We start from the raw sequence: 24647 nt of genomic DNA, 5'->3' as shown, positions 1-24647 counted from the left end.
ACGTGTAGAGCGTCCAATTTCCCGGGGTTACAAATTTCCCGGGAAACGGGAAATTTTCATCCAATTTCCCGGGAAATCCCGGGAATTCCCGGGAAATTTTAAATTTATTGAAAATTGTTATGATCTTGGTTTTCATTTATATTATGCAACAAAATTGTATAGGACATCAACATTAATGGTTTAAAAAAGTGTGGAGATCAATTAACAGCTTGACTGCATGTAAAAAATCATTCAACTACAAGAAAATGTATTTTGGTATTTTATGATGAGAAATTTAAACTTGCCTCTGTGACCAGTTTATTGAAATGAGAAAAAAAACATGCAGAAATTATGTTATTAGTGATGGTTTTACTCCAAACAACAAAATATTTTCAAATATTTGAAGCAAGCTTTGAATGTACTTTTGCATTTTTTGAGAACAAACAATAGAAAATAATTTTTCAATGATTATTTTTGTATTATCATGCAACATGATTTAAATTATATGATAAATTAACATCATTACACAAAAAGTCTTCTATTTTTTCACATTTAACCCTCAAACACCTATAGTTGCACCAGTTCTCCATAATTCTTTTAATTCAAATTGTAATTTCTTTAGTACTAGGTATTTAACCAATTGAATTAATTCTTTTTGCACAAATTCGATTTTCATCTCATTTGATCATGGTAAACAAAAACGTAAAAAAAATCTCAATTTTAATTTGGAGGTAAGGAGTTAATATTGTTTTGATGAAATGATATCAATCTGTTAAAAGCTTACCTAATTGTAATAATATAATACTCATTAAGCAAGAACTATTTCCAGTTGCATCAAAATTTTATATTATCAAACATAATTCTGATATCATAATTTCTGATAATCTGATTAATTATATATAAACCAAACAATACATTTAATTGAACAAAATCATGTTGAGTTTGTTCCTTTATTATTTTTTCCGTGCATTTTCAAAAAATATTTCCAAAAACTTAAGAAAATGTATACTTCCGCTTGAATTTCGGGAATTCCCGGGAAATTTACAAATTTCCCGGGAAACGGGAAATATTTTTTTTCGGGAAATCCCGGGAATTCCCGGGAATTTTTTTCCCGGGACGGGAAATTGGACGCTCTATGCACGTGTGACAAAATTGTCCTAGCTTGACGAATTACAAAAATTTTCAATGGATTTTAATAGATCTTGAAAAACATTTTTTGTATGCTTAACGTTGTTTAACTGAACATGATGAGTAAATTTTTTGTTTTGGATTTGTTAGAATGTTTATTTATTGACAAATTACCTGTTCTTTTTTTTCTCGGATGACATTTCTGCACTTTCCGTAACGACTTTCGATTAATTATATTCTAAGATTCATTTGATCTACTCGTGCGATAAAAATGCTGCACGAACTTTACCGTAACCGGTTGCCGCTGTGAGAGCAGGAAATTTACACCACACGCTAAAGTTCATATCAAGTAATGAAATGTATATGCGGCAAGTGATCCGATCGCGTTTCTCCGCAATAGCTAAGCTGGAGGGGTGGTTTTCCCACTCGCAAGCAATTAATATAAATTAGAATGTACAGCAGCGCAGTCTCACAACGTGCAGTGATAAGAAGTGGATACTTTTGCTTTGCAAGAATAATTATCAACTATTGTGGTTTGTTCGTCTATTTAGCAAAATACATAAACAAATCTAATTGATTGATAATTTTTGCGGTTTGAAAAATTCTGATGTCATTGAGCTGTTTCAACATTGGGCAAACATATTGCCTTCCTGTCAAGAATGACGGTTTCGTTTACATTGCGCTGCTCTGAGGGGAATCCATTGATGTATGCGAAGGTGTGTTTACCTGCAATTACCGTAGAAAATGCGAAAACGTTGCCTCCCACATCGGGAGCTATTCAGTAATTCACTGGTAGCTTCTTTATATGATGAAGCTAAATTAGATTGTTTTTGTTACTTTTCTTCGAGCTTAATTTTAGTGAAATTAAATCGAAAAGTCAGTTGGTGAAATGGTTTTCATTGATTTCATTTTTTTATTCATTCAAAATTAGGTGATTCACTGCAATTAGCAGTACGAGCTAATGATGTTTACACCAACACCAAGTATGATTGTTGTCTGTTCAAAGAAGAGAGAAGGAGAAATGAACGTCCAAACTTCGCTGAGAACACCGTGGGTTTTGTGTATTCTGGTCCAAATTCAATCCACTCATTGTGAAATTAACCCAGAATAGCTTTGTTTGTTTCTGGAGAAGAGTGGATGAGGAGGGTTTCTTTAACTGTTGGTGAAACATCATATTCCGTGGAAAGATTTGAGTTGGATATTTTTTTAAATATTCTATCGTCATATTTTTAAACTGTTTCGATATGTATTTGACATTTTTATTAACACTGGAACGCCCAACGCATGTCCAACTTACACGGACGCCCAAGCCTCCCAAAAAAGTTGGAACGGTAACTTCAACTCGCTGGTTCTCGGGCATAACTCAACCAATCGGGACGATTCTTGTTTCCAGTAATTTGTAAGAATGTCTAGATGATACTAGAACTTTGCAGAACTTAATTTGATCAACTCTGTAATTTCTGCGACCGAAAACATCGTTCCACCTTTTTTCAAAGCGACTGCCTCCGCGGAATTTTTGGCGAATTTTTTTTTGTACGCGAAAAAAAAAAGTTGGAACGATGTTTTTGATCGCAAAAATTACAGATTTGATAAAATTAAGTTCTGCACAGTCCTAGAATCATCTAGACATCCTAACAAATCACTGGAAAGAAGAATCATCTTGATTGGTTGAGTTATGCCCGAGATCCATTGAGTTGAAGTTACCGTTCCAACTTTTTTGGAGCCTTGGGCGTTGGAATGATAATTCAAGCAGTTTATTAAGGGACCATCCATAAACCACGTGGACACTTTGGGGGGGGGGGGGGAATGGCGATTGTCCACGCTCCATACAAAAAAGATTTTTTTTATATGGACAATTGTCCACGAAGGGGGGGAGGGTTCAAGATTCCCAAAAAAGTGTCCACGTGGTTTATGGATGGTCCCTAAGAAAAAATACCTCTTAAAATCAATAGAAAAAAATTGGGAGAACTGAATTAAATTAGCTCTTCTAATCTATCCAGAATTTTCCAGCAAACAACTTGTTCCATTTTGAACTAAAGAGACGATGATCAGTATCGCCTGTTGCCACCTCAAACGGTTCGGATTTCATGTTTGCTTATTTGTCCAAATGGTTCAAATGTTCGTCTGCAACGCCATTCTCGAGCCATTCGACAAACAACAAGTTTTCGACAAACTAGGTACCTGGCATTTCCAGACATCAAATAAACTTGTTTTGTAGTCTAGGAATTAATGAATTTTTGAAAACCAGCCACTTTCAAAATGCGCAGCATGATATAAAACACGTTACTTTTTGTATTCAAAACCAAATCTTATTCCTAAACAAAGAAGCCCAATTAGAAGCGGAAACTAATCCTTCAAAGCTCCCGGTTGAAAGTTCGAATTCTCAAGGCACTCCGTCCTAACCTTAACCTCGAGAGCTGCCATTTCGATCTTCGAAAACAGGTATTTCAAGGTTTTTTGATGGAATCCTCCAAAAATAAACATGGAACAAACCCATCCGCGGAAAAACTTGTTTGAGAAGAGACTGAAAAAAAAAACATCGTCATAGTACCCCGCCCCACGTCGGCCAATACTAATAGCATCGTCCGCGACATTAGCAAATAAAAAACAACATCGCAGACCGGAGAAGTGACACCACCGATTCGTCTTCCTGATCAAGCTCTCCTGACACAAACGGTTTTTTGGTAAAACAATATTTCAGAAAATTACCAAAATCAATAAAAGTGTTATTTTTACGTTTTCTTTGTTCAAGAGAAGTTTGACAAAACGAAATTGTTTGAAGTATTGTCATTCAAAATCTATAGATACAAGTGTTCAAAAAACATTTTTTGAACAATGTTAACAAAAAAAGTCATCCACGATTTTGAAAAAAGTGGAAGTGGTTTTCAAAACTTTTCAAAAATATTTTTAATGACCTATCGATAACGATTGAAACAAGTAACTGCGTAACGAGAGCACAACTCCAACGAATCGGGTGCCAATATTCCAATCTTTTCGACGCTTTGAATGGATTTTTGCGTCAAACGGTTCGATTGTTGTTGGCTATGTAGGCCGTTAGCATCTTCAGCGCGCGACCTCGCGGTCCACGTAGAACGATACCTGAGAGAGCCAGCCATGACTTCAGGCGTCACACTCTTATCGATACGGAGCCGTTGTCGTATAGTTGGAAAAGTCGTCCGTAAACTCTGGAAGGTAGAAATCGAATAGCGCCTCAACCTGGAGTGATAAGATACGCGTTGCCAAGCTTATCGAGTGGGTTTCTTGCGAGGAGTCCCCCCTTTGAGGATGAATAAGTTTTTAGTATGAAAGTGCACTTTGGTGAAACAACCTTTGTTAATTGATGAAATCTGCTCTATATTTGTCCGGAAGTGTGTGGCGACCTACTTCAAAGTGTGCTGAACTTGCACTCGTGGAAGAGCATGTGATTTGAGCGTGAAGTCGATTTATAAAATCTGTGAATTGGTTACGTCCATCAACTTGGATAAAAAGTAATCAATCATTCCGGCAAACTCTTGGCAATTGTGACTTTCTGTGACAGTTTCTACGTTAATTTCAATTTTTGTTGTGGACACTGGGCGTATATGTCGTGGTGGATTGCATTCATGTATTCTTGACTTATTGGCCCTACCTTGAACTATTTCTTTAGCACTCGATTTGCAGCACCACCATTCTGTTAGGAATAGTGATGTCACTGATCTATGATTTGGGTTCAATTTTTTAAATAAAGGTGATAAACGGTTCATGATGGATTTTACAGGGTCAAATCAGAGCTAATAACTGTGTTGAATGTGCTAATGTTTATTTATTAGCTAGAAATTACATTTTAAATTGTAGAATTGATCGCTCCAATTCCAAATTACAAAATTTACAAAATTTACAAAATTTACAAAATTTACAAAATTTACAAAATTTACAAAATTTACAAAATTTACAAAATTTACAAAATTTACAAAATTTACAAAATTTACAAAATTTACAAAATTTACAAAATTTACAAAATTTACAAAATTTACAAAATTTACAAAATTTACAAAATTTACAAAATTTACAAAATTTACAAAATTTACAAAATTTACAAAATTTACAAAATTTACAAAATTTACAAAATTTACAAAATTTACAAAATTTACAAAATTTACAAAATTTACAAAATTTACAAAATTTACAAAATTTACAAAATTTACAAAATTTACAAAATTTACAAAATTTACAAAATTTACAAAATTTACAAAATTTACAAAATTTACAAAATTTAAAAATTTACAAAATTTACAAAATTAACAAAATTTACAAAATTTACAAAATTTACAAAATTTACAAAATTTACAAAATTTACAAAATTTACAAAATTTACAAAATTTACAAAATTTACAAAATTTACAAAATTTACAAAATTTACAAAATTTACAAAATTTACAAAATTTACAAAATTTACAAAATTTACAAAATTTACAAAATTTACAAAATTTACAAAATTTACAAAATTTACAAATTTACAAAATTTACAAAATTTACAAAATTTACAAAATTTACAAAATTTACAAAATTTACAAAATTTACAAAATTTACAAAATTTACAAAATTTACAAAATTTACAAAATTTACAAAATTTACAAAATTTACAAAATTTACAAAATTTACAAAATTTACAAAATTTACAAAATTTACAAAATTTACAAAATTTACAAAATTTACAAAATTTACAAAATTTACAAAATTTACAAAATTTACAAAATTTACAAAATTTACAAAATTTACAAAATTTACAAAATTTACAAAATTTACAAAATTTACAAAATTTACAAAATTTACAAAATTTACAAAATTTACAAAATTTACAAAATTTACAAAATTTACAAAATTTACAAAATTTACAAAATTTACAAAATTTACAAAATTTACAAAATTTACAAAATTTACAAAATTTACAAAATTTACAAAATTTACAAAATTTACAAAATTTACAAAATTTACAAAATTTACAAAATTTACAAAATTTACAAAATTTACAAAATTTACAAAATTTACAAAATTTACAAAATTTACAAAATTTACAAAATTTACAAAATTTACAAAATTTACAAATTTACAAAATTTACAAAATTTACAAAATTTACAAAATTTACAAAATTTACAAAATTTACAAAATTTACAAAATTTACAAAATTTACAAAATTTACAAAATTTACAAAATTTACAAAATTTACAAAATTTACAAAATTTACAAAATTTACAAAATTTACAAAATTTACAAAATTTACAAAATTTACAAAATTTACAAAATTTACAAAATTTACAAAATTTACAAAATTTACAAAATTTACAAAATTTACAAAATTTACAAAATTTACAAAATTTACAAATTTACAAAATTTACAAAATTTACAAAATTTACAAAATTTACAAAATTTACAAAATTTACAAAATTTACAAAATTTACAAAATTTACAAAATTTACAAAATTTACAAAATTTACAAAATTTACAAAATTTACAAAATTTACAAAATTTACAAAATTTACAAAATTTACAAAATTTACAAAATTTACAAAATTTACAAAATTTACAAAATTTACAAAATTTACAAAATTTACAAAATTTACAAAATTTACAAAATTTACAAAATTTACAAAATTTACAAAATTTACAAAATTTACAAAATTTACAAAATTTACGAAATTTACAAAATTTACAAAATTTACAAAATTTACAAAATTTACAAAATTTACAAAATTTTAAATTTAGCCTGGCATGTACGTGTGTCATACGAGTTCTGACTTAATTTCTTTTGATCAGTTGTCACACTTGCAACGATTTTCAGGATTTGTCAAGTAAGCAAGTTCATATCGAAACTTCTTGCATATGAAGAGTGACAACAATGTACGACGTTTTACCGGTTTTTGTTGAATTTCTCAGGATTGAAATCGAAGTTTGGGGATCTGTGAAGGTCAATCGACGTGCGACAAAATAGCACGATCACGCCACAAAAACATTCCAAAAACTGAAACAAAATAGTCAAAACTGATTGAACAAGACTTTTGAGCTATTATTTCTTGTAATTGGGTATTAAGTTAAATTATGATTTTGTATAACTTTATAATCAGATTTTGAGATAAAAAAATGGTCCGCGGATCGGAATGCAATAAAAGTTTATACAACAAATATGTTATAATAAATTCTAGGAATATTTTTTGAAATGGCAGTGTTTAAAGTTTGTTGTAATATTTTGTGCATCAATTTTGTATAATATAGTTCCAACCTTCCCTTAACCTCGATTAGGTCCGAGGTAATAAAAACTCCAAACTAAATTTGTAATTACCTTCTAATGTTACAACTTTGTATTTAAAGTTTGAATGGAAAATGATAATATTTTCAAAAACCACACTCGTAAGTGCCCCACGATAGATAACCATAACTAATTTGTTGTGAAAATAGAAAAAAATAGATAAAATAAACAGTTCATCCAGGTACACACACAAAACACATTGCCAGCTGTTGCATGCATAAAAAGCTTGGAGGGCTATAAACGCTCAACGATCGCCGTTGGCAGTTCCCAGCTGATTATTTTGAAAGTGAAATTTTACGAGCTTTATATAAATCCTCTCCATTACTAGGTGAAGATCGTACCCCTCTCCGAATGCTATTTTGACAGCTAATTTTAGAAGGACCACCTTGTTAACCACGTAGTGACCAGTCCAGTGGGATTGAAGTTTTTTCACGGGGAGAGATTATTCCGTCAAAAATAGCTGGCCCTACCCTCTTCCGACTCTTTATTAGCCTTTTAATCGTTTTATTTCTCTCAACCGTTCGCAGGTTAAGGTGAGGCCGCGCCGCAGCTCAACCGCCGAATTTTGTGCGCGCGCGTGCTAAGCAGTTCCACATGTTCCAGCCGCAACAACGACAGTAAACAGCTCAGTCAGCGGCAGCTTGGCGGAGGAGGAGTGCATCCACAAATCGGTGTCACTAAAAACACGAAATTTTGCCAGCATGTCATTCACAGGATCAAAGTGCGTGGGCGTAGACCTCGAATAATCATGCGTGATTGGATAATCGAGTTTCAGTGAGAAGATCGAGAGAGCCAAAAAGGGCCGTTTCATTCAAAATTCGTTCGAAGAACTGAAAGTGTGTCTTTGGGTTGGTGTCTGTTAAGTAAGAAGAGGAAACAAAGAAACCATAGCGAAAATGATTCCAAGGTACGTGTGTGCCTTCTTGGTGGTGTTCGGCGTGCGCGGCATCTCCGGGGACAGTTTGCCGTGTGACTTTATCGATTCGGTCAACATCACCGACGGAGTGCGGGACTCGGCCGGCAACATCATCCACAACAACATTCTGTACAAACCAAAGTACTTCCGGACGATCGACTACGATTACGAGCACTTTTCGAGAAAGAAGTTTGTGGCCGAGTACATCCGGGGGTGTCCGTGTGCCGTGCGGTTGTGTATCCGGATGTGCTGTCCGTACGGGACGGTGTTCTTCCAGCGAAAGTGTGTTCCGACCGAGGGTCAGCTGGTGGTGAATGTGAACACCACGTTGTACAACAGCAACCGAAGCTCGGAGGTTGTCGATTTGACGCAGAATCAGATGTACGGGTTTCTGTACGGTAAACCGTGTGAATCGGTGTACCAGCTGGATCCGGAGAACAGTCCAGAGGATGAGTGGATCTTTGCGAGGGTAAGTGCGTTGTTATGCGGGGTGAGATGATGAACTTTTGATTGTTCATCGTTGAGATGCAAATTTATTCTACAAAGCGTATAAAGAATGAAAGTCATCTCACTTCAGTGATGATATTTAACTCTGTTGAAGAATCTCATTGAATCACAAATGCGTGTAGAAATAATGGAAGCAACTTTTAGAATAAAACAATCATGTGTATCAATTAAATCAATCAGGCTGCTGTTTATAGATGAAAAGCTTAGATGCAGTCGTGATGTTTTTTATCAGCAATTTCATATGAAAGATAAATATAAAAATAAAGTTCTTCGATTTGGTTCAAAATTGGGGTGGGGGTTCTTTCACTGAAATAGCTGGTTTTTTTTTGCCATTAGAGTGACCTACGCCGTGTTAGAGTGATCCGAAAAAATGGCATTTGAAGTTTTCATGTGACTTTTTCAAATGTTATGCTAAATTTTTCGAACTCTAAACTATTTTTCCTTGAAAATTCAACTAATCACTTTGCATTTGCTCCAAACTTTAAAAAATATTTGCAACAATCTAATTTATTTTTCAAAAACATAACAGTTTCACGTCAGGAACTTGTGTAATTTTGATCAGTTTTTGTTTAATATTTCATTTTAATCACATTATTTAAGTAAAATTACATTTAAAAGAGGTAATATTCAATCAATTAAATTTTGTAGCTTCCAAAAATCAACTTTTTTTGCTGTGTTTTCTTCGAAATGAATTGGTAATTTTCTAACAAAAATAAATCAAATGTATTACACACATCAAATCCATTTGAAGGTTTATTAACAGCTCAAAATTGGTCAGGAGGTTACTTTGCCCAAACAATTAGACATTTTTTTTAGTTGAACATTATGGTTGACATAGCCAATTTAGGGTGGTTCTATTAATTTAAATCAAAAAATAACGTAAAATAATTGTTGAAAATTTTTATTTTAACCGATTTCAGTTTCTCAGACGCAAATGAAAGGTTACTAGTTGAACTTTTAAGGATTTTTTTTGAAGGCTGAATATTCATGCCCAAAGTTCAACTTTTCAGCACCCTTTTAAGTGCTGAAAAGAAGAGCATATCAGCCCTGATTTTGAAAGGCATTAATTTTTCATTCTGTTATTTTTGTATGCATGAAAGGTATGTAATATCAGAACGGAATTGCAAAAACGATTTTTGCTACTTTTTTTGTTTAAAAATATCTTTACATTCTTTTCTCAAATTTTCTTCATTCAATTCACTCTTCTATAAACAACAAACTTTATTAGGACCACTTAACATATCAACACTCAAAAACTTTCACAGATATTGCCGCAACTTATTATAACTGTACGCAATTTGCCCATCACTCTTCCCACTGCTGAGCTCCTCGCCCTGCGATCCCTCCTCTTCTTCGGCGGTTGTCTGCAGACTCCGCACATCAATCTCCCCAGCGCCATCACTCAGCTCGTTCGCCTTTCCGACGTTCTTAATCTCGGCCTCGAATCCGTTCTTGTCGTCCGCGGTGTAGCGCACAACCCGGTGCGTTCCGTCCGGCTGCAGCAGCGTGTACTCCCCCCGGACGACATCTCCCTCGCGGGTCTCCCACTGACTCTTGTGATCTCCGGTGAGGTAGTCCTTAACGCCGTATTCGTACTGGTACTTTGGGTAGTGGCTAAAGTAGTGGGAGTTCAGGTCGACTTCGGGTTCACTTTCCAATGTGTTTTCCTGTTGCTCGATTGCTTGTTCTTGTTCTGGTTCAACGGGTTCCTGTAGTTGTTGCTCTGGTTCTGGTTGCTTTTCACTGGATTCTTCACCCTCTCCAAGTACCACGATCGTCGGTATGTCCTGTGGGCTTTCGATGAGATCCTGCTTGATTGGGATGATGTGCTTCACCTCTGTACTGTATGCATACTGACGATATGCTAAGCTGACCGCGACAAGCCCTAAAAGGTTCACTACTTGGAATAACATTTCTCTAGCTGACTGTATCGCTTGATTTGCAGAATGGAACTGATGCATTCAACCTTGCAAGTTTCAATATTTATAGCTTAGAATGCAACCCGGTTCGATTGCCAAAAGTTTCGTTCAAACGCATCGGAATTTGCCATGTTACCGATCAAAAATCGTTCTTTCATTTTTCAGTCTGGTGAAAAAAGTGCGTAAGATCGCTGCCACTTTTCTTTTGAAACTTGATCAAAGGCAGCCCCAACCCGCGGTGGCGTTCGATCAGCCTGTCAATCTCGCGATACCGGCGTTGACGTGCCGCCGGTACACCTGTTTATCATGTGTTAACAGTGTTTTGGTTTCAACCGGCAGCCGCAAGTGCCGCTGAAGCGTGACCACGGCGCGCCACATCGTAATTGTACTCTGTCGATGATGGGCCACAGACATTGGCTATAGTTGGACGTCTACAGGCGACTCCCGTTCTGTTACAGCCCACAGTATAATCTTGAAATTCATTTCTTAAGATATCTAACTGAAGAAAGAAGATATATTCGCCCTTTTTCAATTTTTTGAAGATTCTCGAAAATTCAAATCCGTACTACTTGAAATACGACTTTGCAATACTTGTTCTATTTGCCGATACCTCGTGCTGTCTCATACACAGAAAAAAGTGCTTCAATTTGGCAGTTGGCTCTATTTGGTTTGTGGAAATGTTATCGCTAAGTGTGGTAGATTAGTGCCAATTTGTTGATTCGGGTGATAATTGGCGCAGCTAGGCGTTATCACGCGTCTCGTACTGTGGGTGCTCCACTAAATTTTAGCAGGCATGTACAAATTAGAGCATGGTCAGACGGCTAGGATATTAGGGCTTGACATATTCGTTCTCAAGGACGCGCTCGGTTATTTGCTGAAGAAATTTTGTAAGGGAATTGAACTATTGATCATTTTCTTATAAATCTCAATCGCCTATCTAATTGTCTATTTGTTTACGAAAGCTATCGGAAGCATATCAAAGGGAATGAAAGAAGATTTAAAAAGGTTAGCTCGTCATGTGACCCGTACACTGACGTCACTTCATCTTCAATTTAGAGGTATTTCTTCCTGTTTCGTTTAACGATACATTAGAGAGGTGTCATGTTTTTATTTCTGGTCAGAGATATGAGAAGTGGTGGTGATTGTATTTCAATCGGTGAATTTGTTATTCTATTACTGTACTCCAGTGGTCCCTGTTTATTTGTTGTTGTGCTATCTTGCCGAAATCCCGAGTTATCTTCTCGAAATCTCGTTATCTTCAAATCTTCAAATCTTCAAATCTTCAAATCTTCAAATCTTCAAATCTTCAAATCTTCAAATCTTCAAATCTTCAAATCTTCAAATCTTCAAATCTTCAAATCTTCAAATCTTCAAATCTTCAAATCTTCAAATCTTCAAATCTTCAAATCATCAAATCTTCAAATCTTCAAATCTTCAAATCATCAAATCTTCAAATCTTCAAATCTTTAAATTTTTTAATAGTTAAATTTTCAAATCTTTTAATCTTAGTTGTATAAAAAGAGAAAAATTAATCTCTACTATTTTATAAAGTCTCGTTAAAACTAGCAAAACTTTGAAGAACTACATAGTAATTCTCTAGAATTTTGCAATTTCTGTCGAGATTTTTCATTGTGCACTTTATTATTTGAATAAAACGTTGCAGGCTCGTCATACGAAATTGGCATGTGAATATTCGAAAATATGGATCTTGAGAAAGGATTTTTTGATCGTTTTAGTGTCTTCGGCAAAGTTGTAGATAACCTAAGACTAGGACTTTCGGAATAAAATAGGTACACTGATGAAAAATCTTATTTTTTTTTGACTTTTTATCACTAAGAGTTAAATTAAAAATAATCAAAATACACATTTTTAATTTTATTCAATATGTTATAAGGGTTTCAACATAAATTCTTTTGAGTTTAGGATGGTGCAAAATTTGGTGTTAAAGTTATGCTTTAAAAAATGGTAATAGTTTATGGAAAGAAAATAAAAATATTGTCAGACATAATTTTGAAAATAATTTTCTGATGCAAATTAAATTTGAATTCGATTTCGACTTTTCACATTTTTTTAAAAATAAAATTCACCGTTGTCAAGTAAAAAGGCCTTTAATGTTTTTTTTAACTTTTCAACAATTTAAATATAAAAAAGAGAAAATTTACTGCAATTACCTGCTGAAGGCTTACATTTTTTGCCGGATATTTTTTCCCAGTTTCGTATAACTAGCCCTCATTTTTTAACTGGCGATTTCTCGGAAACTATTTGTTTAATTTTCAATGTTATTAAATAAAACTTTTGTAAAATTTTCTGCTCTTTGGTTCAAAAATATCTTTGAAATTAAAAAATCTTTTGGATTTTGATTAGATGACACTGTGAAAAAATATTTTTGCCAAATTCAAAATTAACAAAAAAGCAAAGTCAAAAAAATAAAAATTTATGATTTTTTATTAAGTAGACTCCATAATTTTTTTTACTGGAAAAAAAAATTCGATTTGTAATATTTTCGTTTTTTTCCCCTAAAAAATTAAACTCTGGTACCGGATATTGCATCACCCTAGCGCTAAAGTTGCATTTCCAGTCCCCAAAAATTTTAAAATAAAAAAAAAATACATATTTTGGGAAGTTATAACCTAAAACTAACACAGAATGTTAAAATGCTCATTTTGTGAGACTAATAACCCGTGAAATTGTATTGACCATTGTATCAAAAAAAACTAATTATGCAAAAAAGCTTCTTTTATGCAAAGAATGCAGGGACAATATTTTATTCAATTATAAAAAAATATACCGGAATTCGAAAAAGTAGAGATTAAACATATCTGTGAAATTGTTGATTGAATTCATTTTTTTTGCGCATTTTGCACTTTACTAGAGTCTTGCGCAATTATTTTCATCACAGTATTTTTTCATCACAGTGATTTTTCTTCGCAGTGCTGACGAAGATATCCGTTGCTATGGCAGGCCGTTTTATTTATTTATTTATTTATGTTTGGAGGTTCAGAAGATTATAGTGAAGGATGTTAACAATACTTCACTTTAGTTGGGTTAAAAACTGTATTGTTTAAATATTTTGCTATCACTGTAATTTTTTTTAAATTTTGGTAATGTTAAAATTAATGTTTATTTACATGTTATTTTGTGTAAACCTATTCCAGAACGGCAGCATCATCTACGACTCCCGCCTTATGACGAGGAACCAGTTCTGCTTCATGCAGAACAACAACTCGGAACCGGTGATCCCGTACATCTGCTTCGAGCCCGAGGAAGACTTCAAGTATGCGTTGTATCCGATTGGTAAGTTGGTTAATTGCATCCATTCATGTTACCTTATATTTCTTAAAACGTTTAGATACGAGCATTCTTCTGTGAACTTGAACCAATGCTCAATAATCGATTTCATAATTTGAATGTCACACTTTCTGATGGTGTGGTGCGTCCTGTACCGTTTGTTTATGTTTACACTTCGCACTAAATTGTTTGCTTTTCGTGTGCGCTTGTAATAAAATGTAATAAGATATCCCAGTGCACTGTTTTGCGTTGTGGAAGCTATTTTTTATCAGACATTGTTTTTGGTTTTGATAGCTCTGCTGCTTACGTCGATGTCGAACAAATGACTTGTGCTATAATAATAGCATTTATTCCATTTGCAATTGGCACGAGTGGTGGTAGTATTCCCTAGAATTTTATAATCAAATTAAGCAAGTAACTTTATGACATTCGTATAATGACCGGGGGAATAACTCAGCATGTGCCAAGATAATGTGGAGCGATAAAAAAATTCGGAGAATTGAACGCCGTTCCCGCGTGAACAAATAAACCACACAATAACAGGAAGCTAACTTGTATGGTAGGACGGTTTAGTGCTACTTTCGATAAGTGCATGTTTGTCCTAAATCAATTAAATCTGGTTTTTCATTGACTTAATTTTGTTAACTTGTGAAATCCTTGCGTTATCTTCATTTTCACAAAGGACACTTTTACGAATACCAAATGCGGAATATTTTATTACTCCCTAAATGTCATCTAGTTGGGTGGCGTTGGGTTGGGTACACAGCTAAAAAAGTAGTAATCCAGCTGCATGTAAAAAGCCTGGGTGTAAAATAAATAATGCATTATTTTATGAAATTCTGTGTAATATTACACCCTGAAATATGTAGCCCATCAATATGGGAAACCTACTTGACCGAAATGTCAAGCCCATATACGCGTTTATCCTTACAGCTTTACATCGGTCTGATGGCCGAGTGGGCTAAGGCGCCTGTCCTTACTGTTGGTGCTGGGTTTTAATCCCGTCGGTTGCAACTTTTTTTTTGTGTTTGCAAAAATTTTACATGCTGTATGTAATATTAAGTGTTTATTTTGACGAAGGTGATGTGCATGCTTTTGCAGGCGATTTTACCATCGGATTTTTTGCTGTGTAGAGATCAATGCGAAAAGCGATAATGGTATCGTTTTACGGCAGTTATGGTTCGGAATGGCGTGTGTCTTAATCGTTATCATAATCGTAGTTGAGACGCACCATTGTTTGCATTTGATTAGCTACTATTGGCGCATTAAATTTAGCTTTAATCGACAACGATTCAATTAGTTGTGTGTTATGGGGAAGACGTTGGCAAACATCGTTTTAAATTTGTCTGTGAAATTTGGATAATCCACACATTGTTTGGAAGTGTCTTTAATCCTCATTCAAATCTAGCTAATTGAGCAAATACTGGAGGTTCGTTTACTTTGTTTACATAGTTCACAAAATACGTTACGCTAATTAGATTCGCCTGCCAATTAGCTATGGTTTACAGGCAATCTGTGTAGTTTCGCTCGCTTTACGATCTATGATGTTTATTGAGATTCATCCAAAGTTTATTGGTCTGCACAGCTCATATTTGTTTATAAGATGAATGAATTTTCTGGTTTGTTGCTGGTTGATGCTTAGGACTGGATTAGTCACTTAAAGTTGTTGAATGTTGAGTTGAATGACTTTTGTATTGCGTATAGTTAACATTGAAATGCATCTGAAAAATTTAATAAATTTGTAATAGCCACCATTAAGTCCATTTCTGGCATCACTAATGTTTATAATCCGCCAATTAGTCAAACCATTCAAAGCGTGCGTGACACGCGAGTATCCACTGCTGAATCAGTCGGTGGCGCCATCACGACGGCGGTGTCCACCCAAAATGGCTGGCCAGGACTTCATCATCACCACTATCAGCAGGATACCATCACACAAACACACATTTCGTCAAAATTGTGCGATATTTATCGCGTTTTATTTACTTCTCTTTTTGCAGGAATGTTGCTGTCGGTGCCGTTTCTGCTCATCACGCTGTTCGTGTACGCGTGCATTCCGGAGCTGCGGAACATGCACGGCAAGTCCCTGATGTGCTACGTCCTGGGGCTGACCGTCGGCTACACGGCCCTCTCCCTGGTCCAGATGCGGCTGTTTGCGGCCGAAACCACCCCCTGCGTCGTGGCCGGCTACACGCTGTACTTCTTCTTCATGGTTAGCTTCTTCTGGCTCAACGTGATGTCGTTCGATATCTACTGGACGTTTAGGTGGGTGATTAGCTGGCGGGCGTGGAGCAAATCTTACGGGTGGTTTTAATTGGCCGTTAACATCGTTCATCAGCTTTTATTTGACTCAGGGGTGATCTATTGATTTAGCTCGTGAAATCTTTATGAAATCTGTAAAATATCTCAAAAAATCGGTAAATTATTAATTTCGGAACCCTTCTTGAATTATGAATACAAATCTATTTGAATTTATTTAAGGCAAAAAGAATTTTTCCAGATTAAATTTTCAAAAGGTCCTCCTTGCATAGTTAACGCATATGTTGTTTAGAAAATGAATTCTAGATTTCATTTTGATTATGATTTACAACAAGTTTTTAAAGCCCAACAAATGTGCTTTGAAAAAAATAATACAAATTTCCCTTTAAAAGAATTTTGACAAAAAAGAACATTTAGTTGATGTGAAACAAAGGGAAACGCAAGATGTAACTCCTTCAAAAAAAAAAAAAAATCGTAAAATCGTTAAAAAATTTTTTTTGAATTGTCTGCCCTACAACTTTTTAGAACATTGTAACACTCTAAAAAATAACCCTGCAAAGTTAGAAAAAAACACGAAATTTTAAAATGAAAGATATAGCTCTAAATAAAAAAAATACCCTTCTGGATTAATGTAGATTCGGAAAGTGCTGTAAATTTCCCTTAAAATGACATGTTCCAAAAATTTTACAGTAGAGTAACGGAAAATGGAAGAGTTTTTAAAACTTTTTTAGAGTTTTTTTTCGATAAAAAATACGTTTTTTCGGAATTCTGAAAACGCCATCAAATCGGGCGTCTAAATTTATATAAAAGTCTGTTTGACACCAAATTTCCTTCTCATCACCGTTCAAGCTGCAAATTATTGAGAAACACCTCTTTTTTTCGCATGTTCAAAATGAAAGGGGTCGTACCGCTCCTCCGTCACGAGATATAAAAAAAAGACCACGGATTCGTGATCAGGGACAAAAGTTACCCATTAGGACAAAGTTTCACGCAAATCGAAGAGGGGTCGGGGCAACTTTTCCTGATTTCGTGTGAGTTGGTAGAGAATTACACATATAATTTAAGTGATCATTGCCAGATTGCCAGATCTTCAAAATTTAGAATCGTTTGAAAGGTGTTTCGATAAGCTATCCAACGATAGGATGAATGATTAATCAGGATAAAGTTTTCAAACAGATAAGTGAGATCAAGCTTCAAAAATGTGCATAAATATCACTTAAGGAGCCATAACTTTTGACAGGGTTGCCAGATCTGCAATATTTTAGACTTGTTTGAAAGGTGTTTGGATTACCTATCAAACGATATATACAGGGTGTTTGGTTCATGGATGCGGATACTTGCTGGTCCCCTAGAGGACCCCGAAACATGAAAAAAAGTCTTCTACGGCATGGTCGAATTCTCATCCTAAACCGAGTTAAATAGAATTTACTGTTTTGAGGAGTTTGTACACTAAAATCGATTTATCTCATGATTGTGATCACGAAAAGCTTCGCTTCTGAATTCATGCGAAAGCTGAGTAAATTTCACGATAAAAAATGATTTTTGAAATTTTTTAAACTTTACTTAAGTCTGCCTACAGAGCCTTTACATTTTTTTCTTGCCCTGGTGTTGTTAGTTTTTTGCATTTATTTTGCGTAAATGGCAGGTAAATGGTTTGTTTTATGTATCAAAACGATGCTCCTAGATCCCCTCTACAAATCTCTCTAAATAACCATTTCCCGATTTCTTTTCCTAAAGCCGCTATTTTAATTTTATTGGTGAAAAAAATCGAAGCCAGAAAACCTGAAATGGTATCTTAATAAATCAAAACGACGCCTGTCAGAGCATCGCGCAAAGCATACTTGATCGACGCGCGCGCGCGGCCGCATGTTTGCTGGAAGGAGGGTGACAGTAAGAAAACAAACCACGTGTGCCCATTGCATTGTGGAAAAAAGTTCGTTTCAGAATTGTTTCATTACCGGAGGTATTTTGTCTCGCGTTCTTTTGGCAAACAGGTAAAAACAAAAGTTAAGGGACGACTATTTAAAGGAAAGAAGGTGTTAGTTATTAAAATGAGTTAAGATGCAATAAGTGCGGCATATGGTCTCGTTTAAGGATTTCCACTGTTGTTCAGTGTGCTGATCGTTTGACCCACAATAAATAATTAAACTGATTAAATCAAACATTTAAAACAAGCCCATTGACAATGCAAGTAAAAGTTTAGTTAGCAGGAAGAAGATACTTTGCTTTTTAGAGTTCTACTTTTTATTACATTACAAAAGGATAAGTTGAATTGTTTAAATCCAAGATGTATCTAAGTTATTTCTTGTGTACATAGGACAATAGCATACATTTCCATTAAGTACCAAATTTTGGCTTATTAACACCCTTTTGTTTATTTAAAACTTTTGAAAAGCGTTTTTGATTGAATAGCTCAATCAAGACCTAATTCGGAATGTGATCATAATTTGATAAAAATGTAAAATCATAAATTTCAAAATAATAGTGCATTAATTTGTTTTTAAAGAATTTAAGAATTTCCCTGGGCCTTGTAAAGTCAAGGGGCATGATTTGATCCTAGTGCATTAGTAAAAATTTGGGTATACATTCTTTTTTATAAGCACTATGGACACCACCTCATGCTACGAGAACTCGCTTTGCCGCAGCCCCAGGGTTTAAGCGTTGACCGATAAGCTGTCTTCGTGAACTAGGTAGTTCTCCGATAGTGAAAATATCACAATTGCACAAGACACCGCTGCTTCTGTGACTTTTTCACTATCACAATGTGGGATTTAGGTTGGGACTTCAGGATAGTACAATTGATTTGTTGCTTAGGCTTAGCATTTAAAATAAATCTGTATCCTTTCCAAATCTAATTTAAGAATTTAAGAATTTAAGAATTTAAGAATTTAAGAATTTAAGAATTTAAGAATTTAAGAATTTAAGAATTTAAGAATTTAAGAATTTAAGAATTTAAGAATTTAAGAATTTAAGAATTTAAGAATTTAAGAATTTAAGAATTTAAAAATTTAAGAATTTAAGAATTTAAGAATTTAAGAATTTAAGAATTTAAGAATTTAAGAATTTAAGAATTTAAGAATTTAAGAATTTAAGAATTTAAGAATTTAAGAATTTAAGAATTTAAGAATTTAAGAATTTAAGAATTTAAGAATTTAAGAATTTAAGAATTTAAGAATTTAAGAATTTAAGAATTTAAGAATTTAAGAATTTAAGAATTTAAGAATTTAAGAATTTAAGAATTTAAGAATTTAAGAATTTAAGAATTTAAGAATTTAAGAATTTAAGAATTTAAGAATTTAAGAATTTAAGAATTTAAGAATTTAAGAATTTAAGAATTTAAGAATTTAAGAATTTAAGAATTTAAGAATTTAAGAATTTAAGAATTTAAGAATTTAAGAATTTAAGAATTTAAGAATTTAAGAATTTAAGAATTTAAGAATTTAAGAATTTAAGAATTTAAGAATTTAAGAATTTAAGAATTTAAGAATTTAAGAATTTAAGAATTCAAGAATTTAAGAATTTAATAATTTAAGAATTTAAGAATTTAAGAATTTAAGAATTTAAGAATTTAAGAATTTAAGATTTTAAGAATTTAAGAATTTAAGAATTTAAGAATTTAAGAATTTAAGAATTTAAGAATTTAAGAATTTAAGAATTTAAGAATTTAAGAATTTAAGAATTTAAGAATTTAAGAATATAAGAATATAAGAATTTAAGAATTTAAGAATTTAAGAATTTAAGAATTTAAGAATTTAAGAATTTAAGAATTTAAGAATTTAAGAATTTAAGAATTTAAGAATTTAAGAATTTAAGAATTTAAGAATTTAAGAATTTAAGAATTTAAGAATTTAAGAATTTAAGAATTTAAGAATTTAAGAATTTAAGAATTTAAGAATTTAAGAATTTAAGAATTTAAGAATTTAAGAATTTAAGAATTTAAGAATTTAAGAATTTAAGAATTTAAGAATTTAAGAATTTAAGAATTCAAGAATTTAAGAATTTAAGAATTTAAGAATTTAAGAATTTAAGAATTTAAGAATTTAAGAATTTAAGAATTTAAGAATTTAAGAATTTAAGAATTTAAGAATTTAAGAATTTAAGAATTTAAGAATTTAAGAATATAAGAATTTAAGAATTTAAGAATTTAAGAATTTAAGAATTTAAGAATTTAAGAATTTAAGAATTTAAGAATTTAAGAATTTAAGAATTTAAGAATTTAAGAATTTAAGAATTTAAGAATTTAAGAATTTAAGAATTTAAGAATTTAAGAATTTAAGAATTTAAGAATTTAAGAATTTAAGAATTTAAGAATTTAAGAATTTAAGAATTTAAGAATTTAAGAATTTAAGAATTTAAGAATTTAAGAATTTAAGAATTTAAGAATTTAAGAATTTAAGAATTTAAGAATATAAGAATTTAAGAATTTAAGAATTTAAGAATTTAAGAATTTAAGAATTTAAGAATTTAAGAATTTAATAATTTAAGAATTTAAGAATTTAAGAATTTAAGAATTTAAGAATTTTAGAATTTTAGAATTTAAGAATTTAAGAATTTAAGAATTTAAGAATTTAAGAATTTAAGAATTTAATCATTCAATCATTTAATCATTTAATCATTTAATCATTTAATCATTTAATCATTTAATCATTAAATCATTTAATCATTTAATCATTTAATCATTTAATCATTTAATCATTTAATCATTTAATCATTTAATCATTTAATCATTTAATCATTTAATCATTTAATCATTTAATCATTTAATCATTTAATCATTTAATCATTTAATCATTTAATCATTTAATCATTTAATCATTTAATCATTTAATCATTTAATCATTTAATCATTTAATCATGTAATCATTTAATCATTTAATCATGTAATCATTTAATCATTTAATCATTTAATCATTTAATCATTTAATCATTTAATCATTTAATCATTTCATCATTTAATCATTTAATCATTTAATCATTTAATCATTTAATCATTTCATCATTTCATCATTTCATCATTTAATCATTTAATCATTTAATCATTTAATCATTTAATCATTTAATCATTTAATCATTTAATCATTTAATCATTTAATCATTTAATCATTTAATCATTTAATCATTTCATCATTTAATCATTTAATCATTTAATCATTTAATCATTTAATCATTTCATCATTTCATCATTTCATCATTTAATCATTTAATCATTTAATCATTTAATCATTTAATCATTTAATCATTTAATCATTTAATCATTTAATCATTTAATCATTTAATCATTTAATCATTTAATCATTTAATCATTTAATCATTTAATCATTTAATCATTTAATCATTTAATCATTTAATCATTTAATCATTTAATCATTTAATCATTTAATCATTTAATCATTTAATCATTTAATCATTTAATCATTTAATCATTTAATCATTTAATCATTTAATCATTTAATCATTTAATCATTTAATCATTTAATCATTTAATCATTTCATCATTTAATCATTTAATCATTTAATCATATAATCATTTAATCATTTAATCATTTAATCATTTAATCATTTAATCATATAATCATTTAATCATTTAATCATTTAATCATTTAATCATTTAATCATTTAATCATTTAATCATTTAATCATTTAATCATTTAATCATTTAATCATTTAATCATTTAATCATTTAATCATTTAATCATTTAATCATTTAATCATTTAATCATTTAATCATCTTTTTAGGTATCACGAATCCGAGGTACATTTTCAGTAACTCGTGACGGAGAGGCAACTATTTTTGTGAAATCATGATAAATTGTGATTTTTTTTTTGTCAAGTTGCGTATAGAAAAATGGCAAGGGTTTTTATTTTCTGTTTTGATTAATTTTTTATTTTTATTATTATGATTTTTAACTTTAATTATTATTTTTTTGGAATAGACATTTTTTGATTAACGAGTCAATTGATACTTTTATTAATTTGGTGAACTTGAATTCAGTTTCATTTTAATAACACTTATTTTTCAAACTTGTTATTTTCAGAAGCTTCATGAACTTCAAGGATTAGCCGTTCATCAATGACAAATGTATTCGATGTGGTGAAGAATATCACTAAGAAAAAAATGGAATCATCAGGTGGGAAGATTATGCTGTTGCATGTGGAGCAATGTGATATCATTTCCGTCATCAGGGGTGACATTGGGTCTGGATGAAGAAATTGGATCATACAAAAATGCAGAAATTTGTATGACCCAATCTCACCCTCAGACCCAATCTCTAGCAGAGGTAAATAACACAGAAATACCAAATTGTGGTATTACTTGGAATACAAAATTGTTGGTATTCCCTCGCCCATGGAACATCAGATTTTGGTATTCCTGTGGTCTTTCACACACATGATTTCATGGTATTTTACCATCTATTACTGGGCTACCAAGGGCACATTTTGGTCGCTGTAATTTGCAAAAGTAATACCAAAATTTGGTATTTTCATGTCATTTTAGTGCAACAGTTGCAAACGGAAATGATATCAAATGCAACAGCAAAATCTAATCGCCTGATGATTCCATGTTGTTCTCAGTGATATTCTTCGCCAAATCGAATACATTTGTCATTGATGAACGGATTATCCTTGAAGCTCTTGAAGCTTCTGAGAAATAACAAGATTGATTAATGAATGTTATTAAAATGAAATTGGATTCCAGTCACCAAAAATTCAATAATAAAATCGATTGACTCGTTGATCAAAGTATTTTTTTTATCCCGACTTAGATACATTTCAATGATTTCTATTTTGATAAATGGTTCAATCTTCAAAAAATTCAAAAATCATTTTTAACATTTTTGGTTTTCAAGTCATGTTAGCGCACCTTTTAGACATTGTCAAAATTTATCAAAATTTTTCCATAGTTTCTGAAGAAATTGATAAAAATCTGTAATACCAAAATGTGGTATCCTGACTAAGAATTTTTTTTCACAATTTCAGGTCATTTCTTTAGGGGGTATTCTGAAAATCTTTAAAATCAAGTTTGCAATTTTCGTTTTTTCGGTTTTCGATTTGAGACATCTTTTTAAAGCAAAATTAATGACCACGTCAAAATTGGTCAACATTTTCCCATAGTTTCAGAAGAAATTGATAAAATACGTAAATACCAAAATAATAACAAAATGTGGTTTTCGGTCATTGAAAAATTCTGCAATTTTGCAATATCAAAACAATACCTTAAATTGGTATGATACCAAATTGTGCTCTTGTATGATCTAAAGAAAATTTTTCAGGAATACCAAAATTTGGTATTGATAACAGAGAAAGGTATAGTTAGGCATTTCCTTTTTTTATTTAACCATGCTCGGGATGTCACCCCAGATGACGGTAGTTGGTTTTTTTTGTGAATGTCTGCTCTGATATTCTTCAATGGAGTTCCCCTACAAGGAAACCGAGGAAGATTTACTTTTATTTACCAAAAACATTTCAAATCCACCTTTTGGATAACAATAGATTTTAGTGCAAGAATTTTAAATTCGATAAGAATTCATGCATGCTAGTTTATCATGAATAAATTAAATAAATAAACACTTCCTTAAATAACTAAATCAGTGTTTATTCTAGCAAAAGTTTTTCAGGTTTCTTAAGAAGTTTTGTTATTCTAAGCGTGCATTATTTTTTTTATGTACTTCAAAACGAATTGCAATGTTTGAAAATGATTGAAAATATCAATTCACGTTAATAAACAAAAATCCATCATAAAACGATTTTTAACATGTTATGATTAGAGCATAGAGGTAAGAAACTCTTTCTATTAAATTGGCTAATTTTACATTGTTATCAAATTATGATCACATTCCGAATTAGGTCTTGATTGAGCTATTCAATCAAAAACGCTTTTCAAAAGTTTTAAATAAACAAAAGGGTGTTAATAAGCCAAAATTTGGTACTTAATGGAAATGTATGCTATTGTCCTATGTACACAAGAAATAACTTAGATACATCTTGGATTTAAACAATTCAACTTATCCTTTTTGTAATGTAATAAAAAGTAGAACTCTAAAAAAGCAAAGTATCTTCTTCCTGCTAACTAAACTTTTACTTGCATTGTCAATGGGCTTGTTTTAAATGTTTGATTTAATCAGTTTAATTATTTATTGTGGGTCAAACGATCAGCACACTGAACAACAGTGGAAATCCTTCAACGAGACCATATGCCGCACTTATTGCATCTTAACTCATTTTAATAACTAACACCTTCTTTCCTTTAAATAGTCGTCCCTTAACTTTTGTTTTTACCTGTTTGCCAAAAGAACGCGAGACAAAATACCTCCGGTAATGAAACAATTCTGAAACGAACTTTTTTTCCACAATGCAATGGGCACACG

General features: G+C 31.1%; 2 protein-coding genes across 5 annotated transcripts in view; one reads left to right on the top strand and one right to left on the bottom strand.

The window, feature by feature from the left end:
- LOC6047258 (G-protein coupled receptor Mth2) overlaps window positions 1-24647 on the top strand; it is a 41414-nt gene that overhangs the window by 4452 nt on the left and 12315 nt on the right. For all 4 annotated transcript variants that reach the window (XR_005278469.1, XR_005278470.1, XM_038262940.1 and 1 more), the window contains exons 2-4: window positions 7920-8777; window positions 13890-14028; window positions 16023-16287. Coding sequence is in view for 2 of the 4 variants with exons in the window: in XM_038262940.1 (XP_038118868.1) it covers window positions 8289-8777; window positions 13890-14028; window positions 16023-16287 (893 nt within the window). In the remaining 2 variants the exon portion in view is untranslated. The remainder of the gene's footprint in view (window positions 1-7919; window positions 8778-13889; window positions 14029-16022; window positions 16288-24647) is intronic.
- On the bottom strand, window positions 10049-11096 carry LOC6047259. Its single transcript, XM_001864306.2, has one exon. The coding sequence runs from the start codon at window positions 10774-10776 to the stop codon at window positions 10075-10077; it is 702 nt and encodes a 233-aa protein (XP_001864341.2). The 5' UTR covers window positions 10777-11096; the 3' UTR covers window positions 10049-10074.

This window comes from Culex quinquefasciatus, chromosome 3 (assembly GCF_015732765.1).
Source record: "Culex quinquefasciatus strain JHB chromosome 3, VPISU_Cqui_1.0_pri_paternal, whole genome shotgun sequence".
Classification (NCBI taxonomy): domain Eukaryota; kingdom Metazoa; phylum Arthropoda; class Insecta; order Diptera; family Culicidae; genus Culex; species Culex quinquefasciatus.
This window is presented reverse-complemented; position numbering and strand designations above follow the sequence as displayed.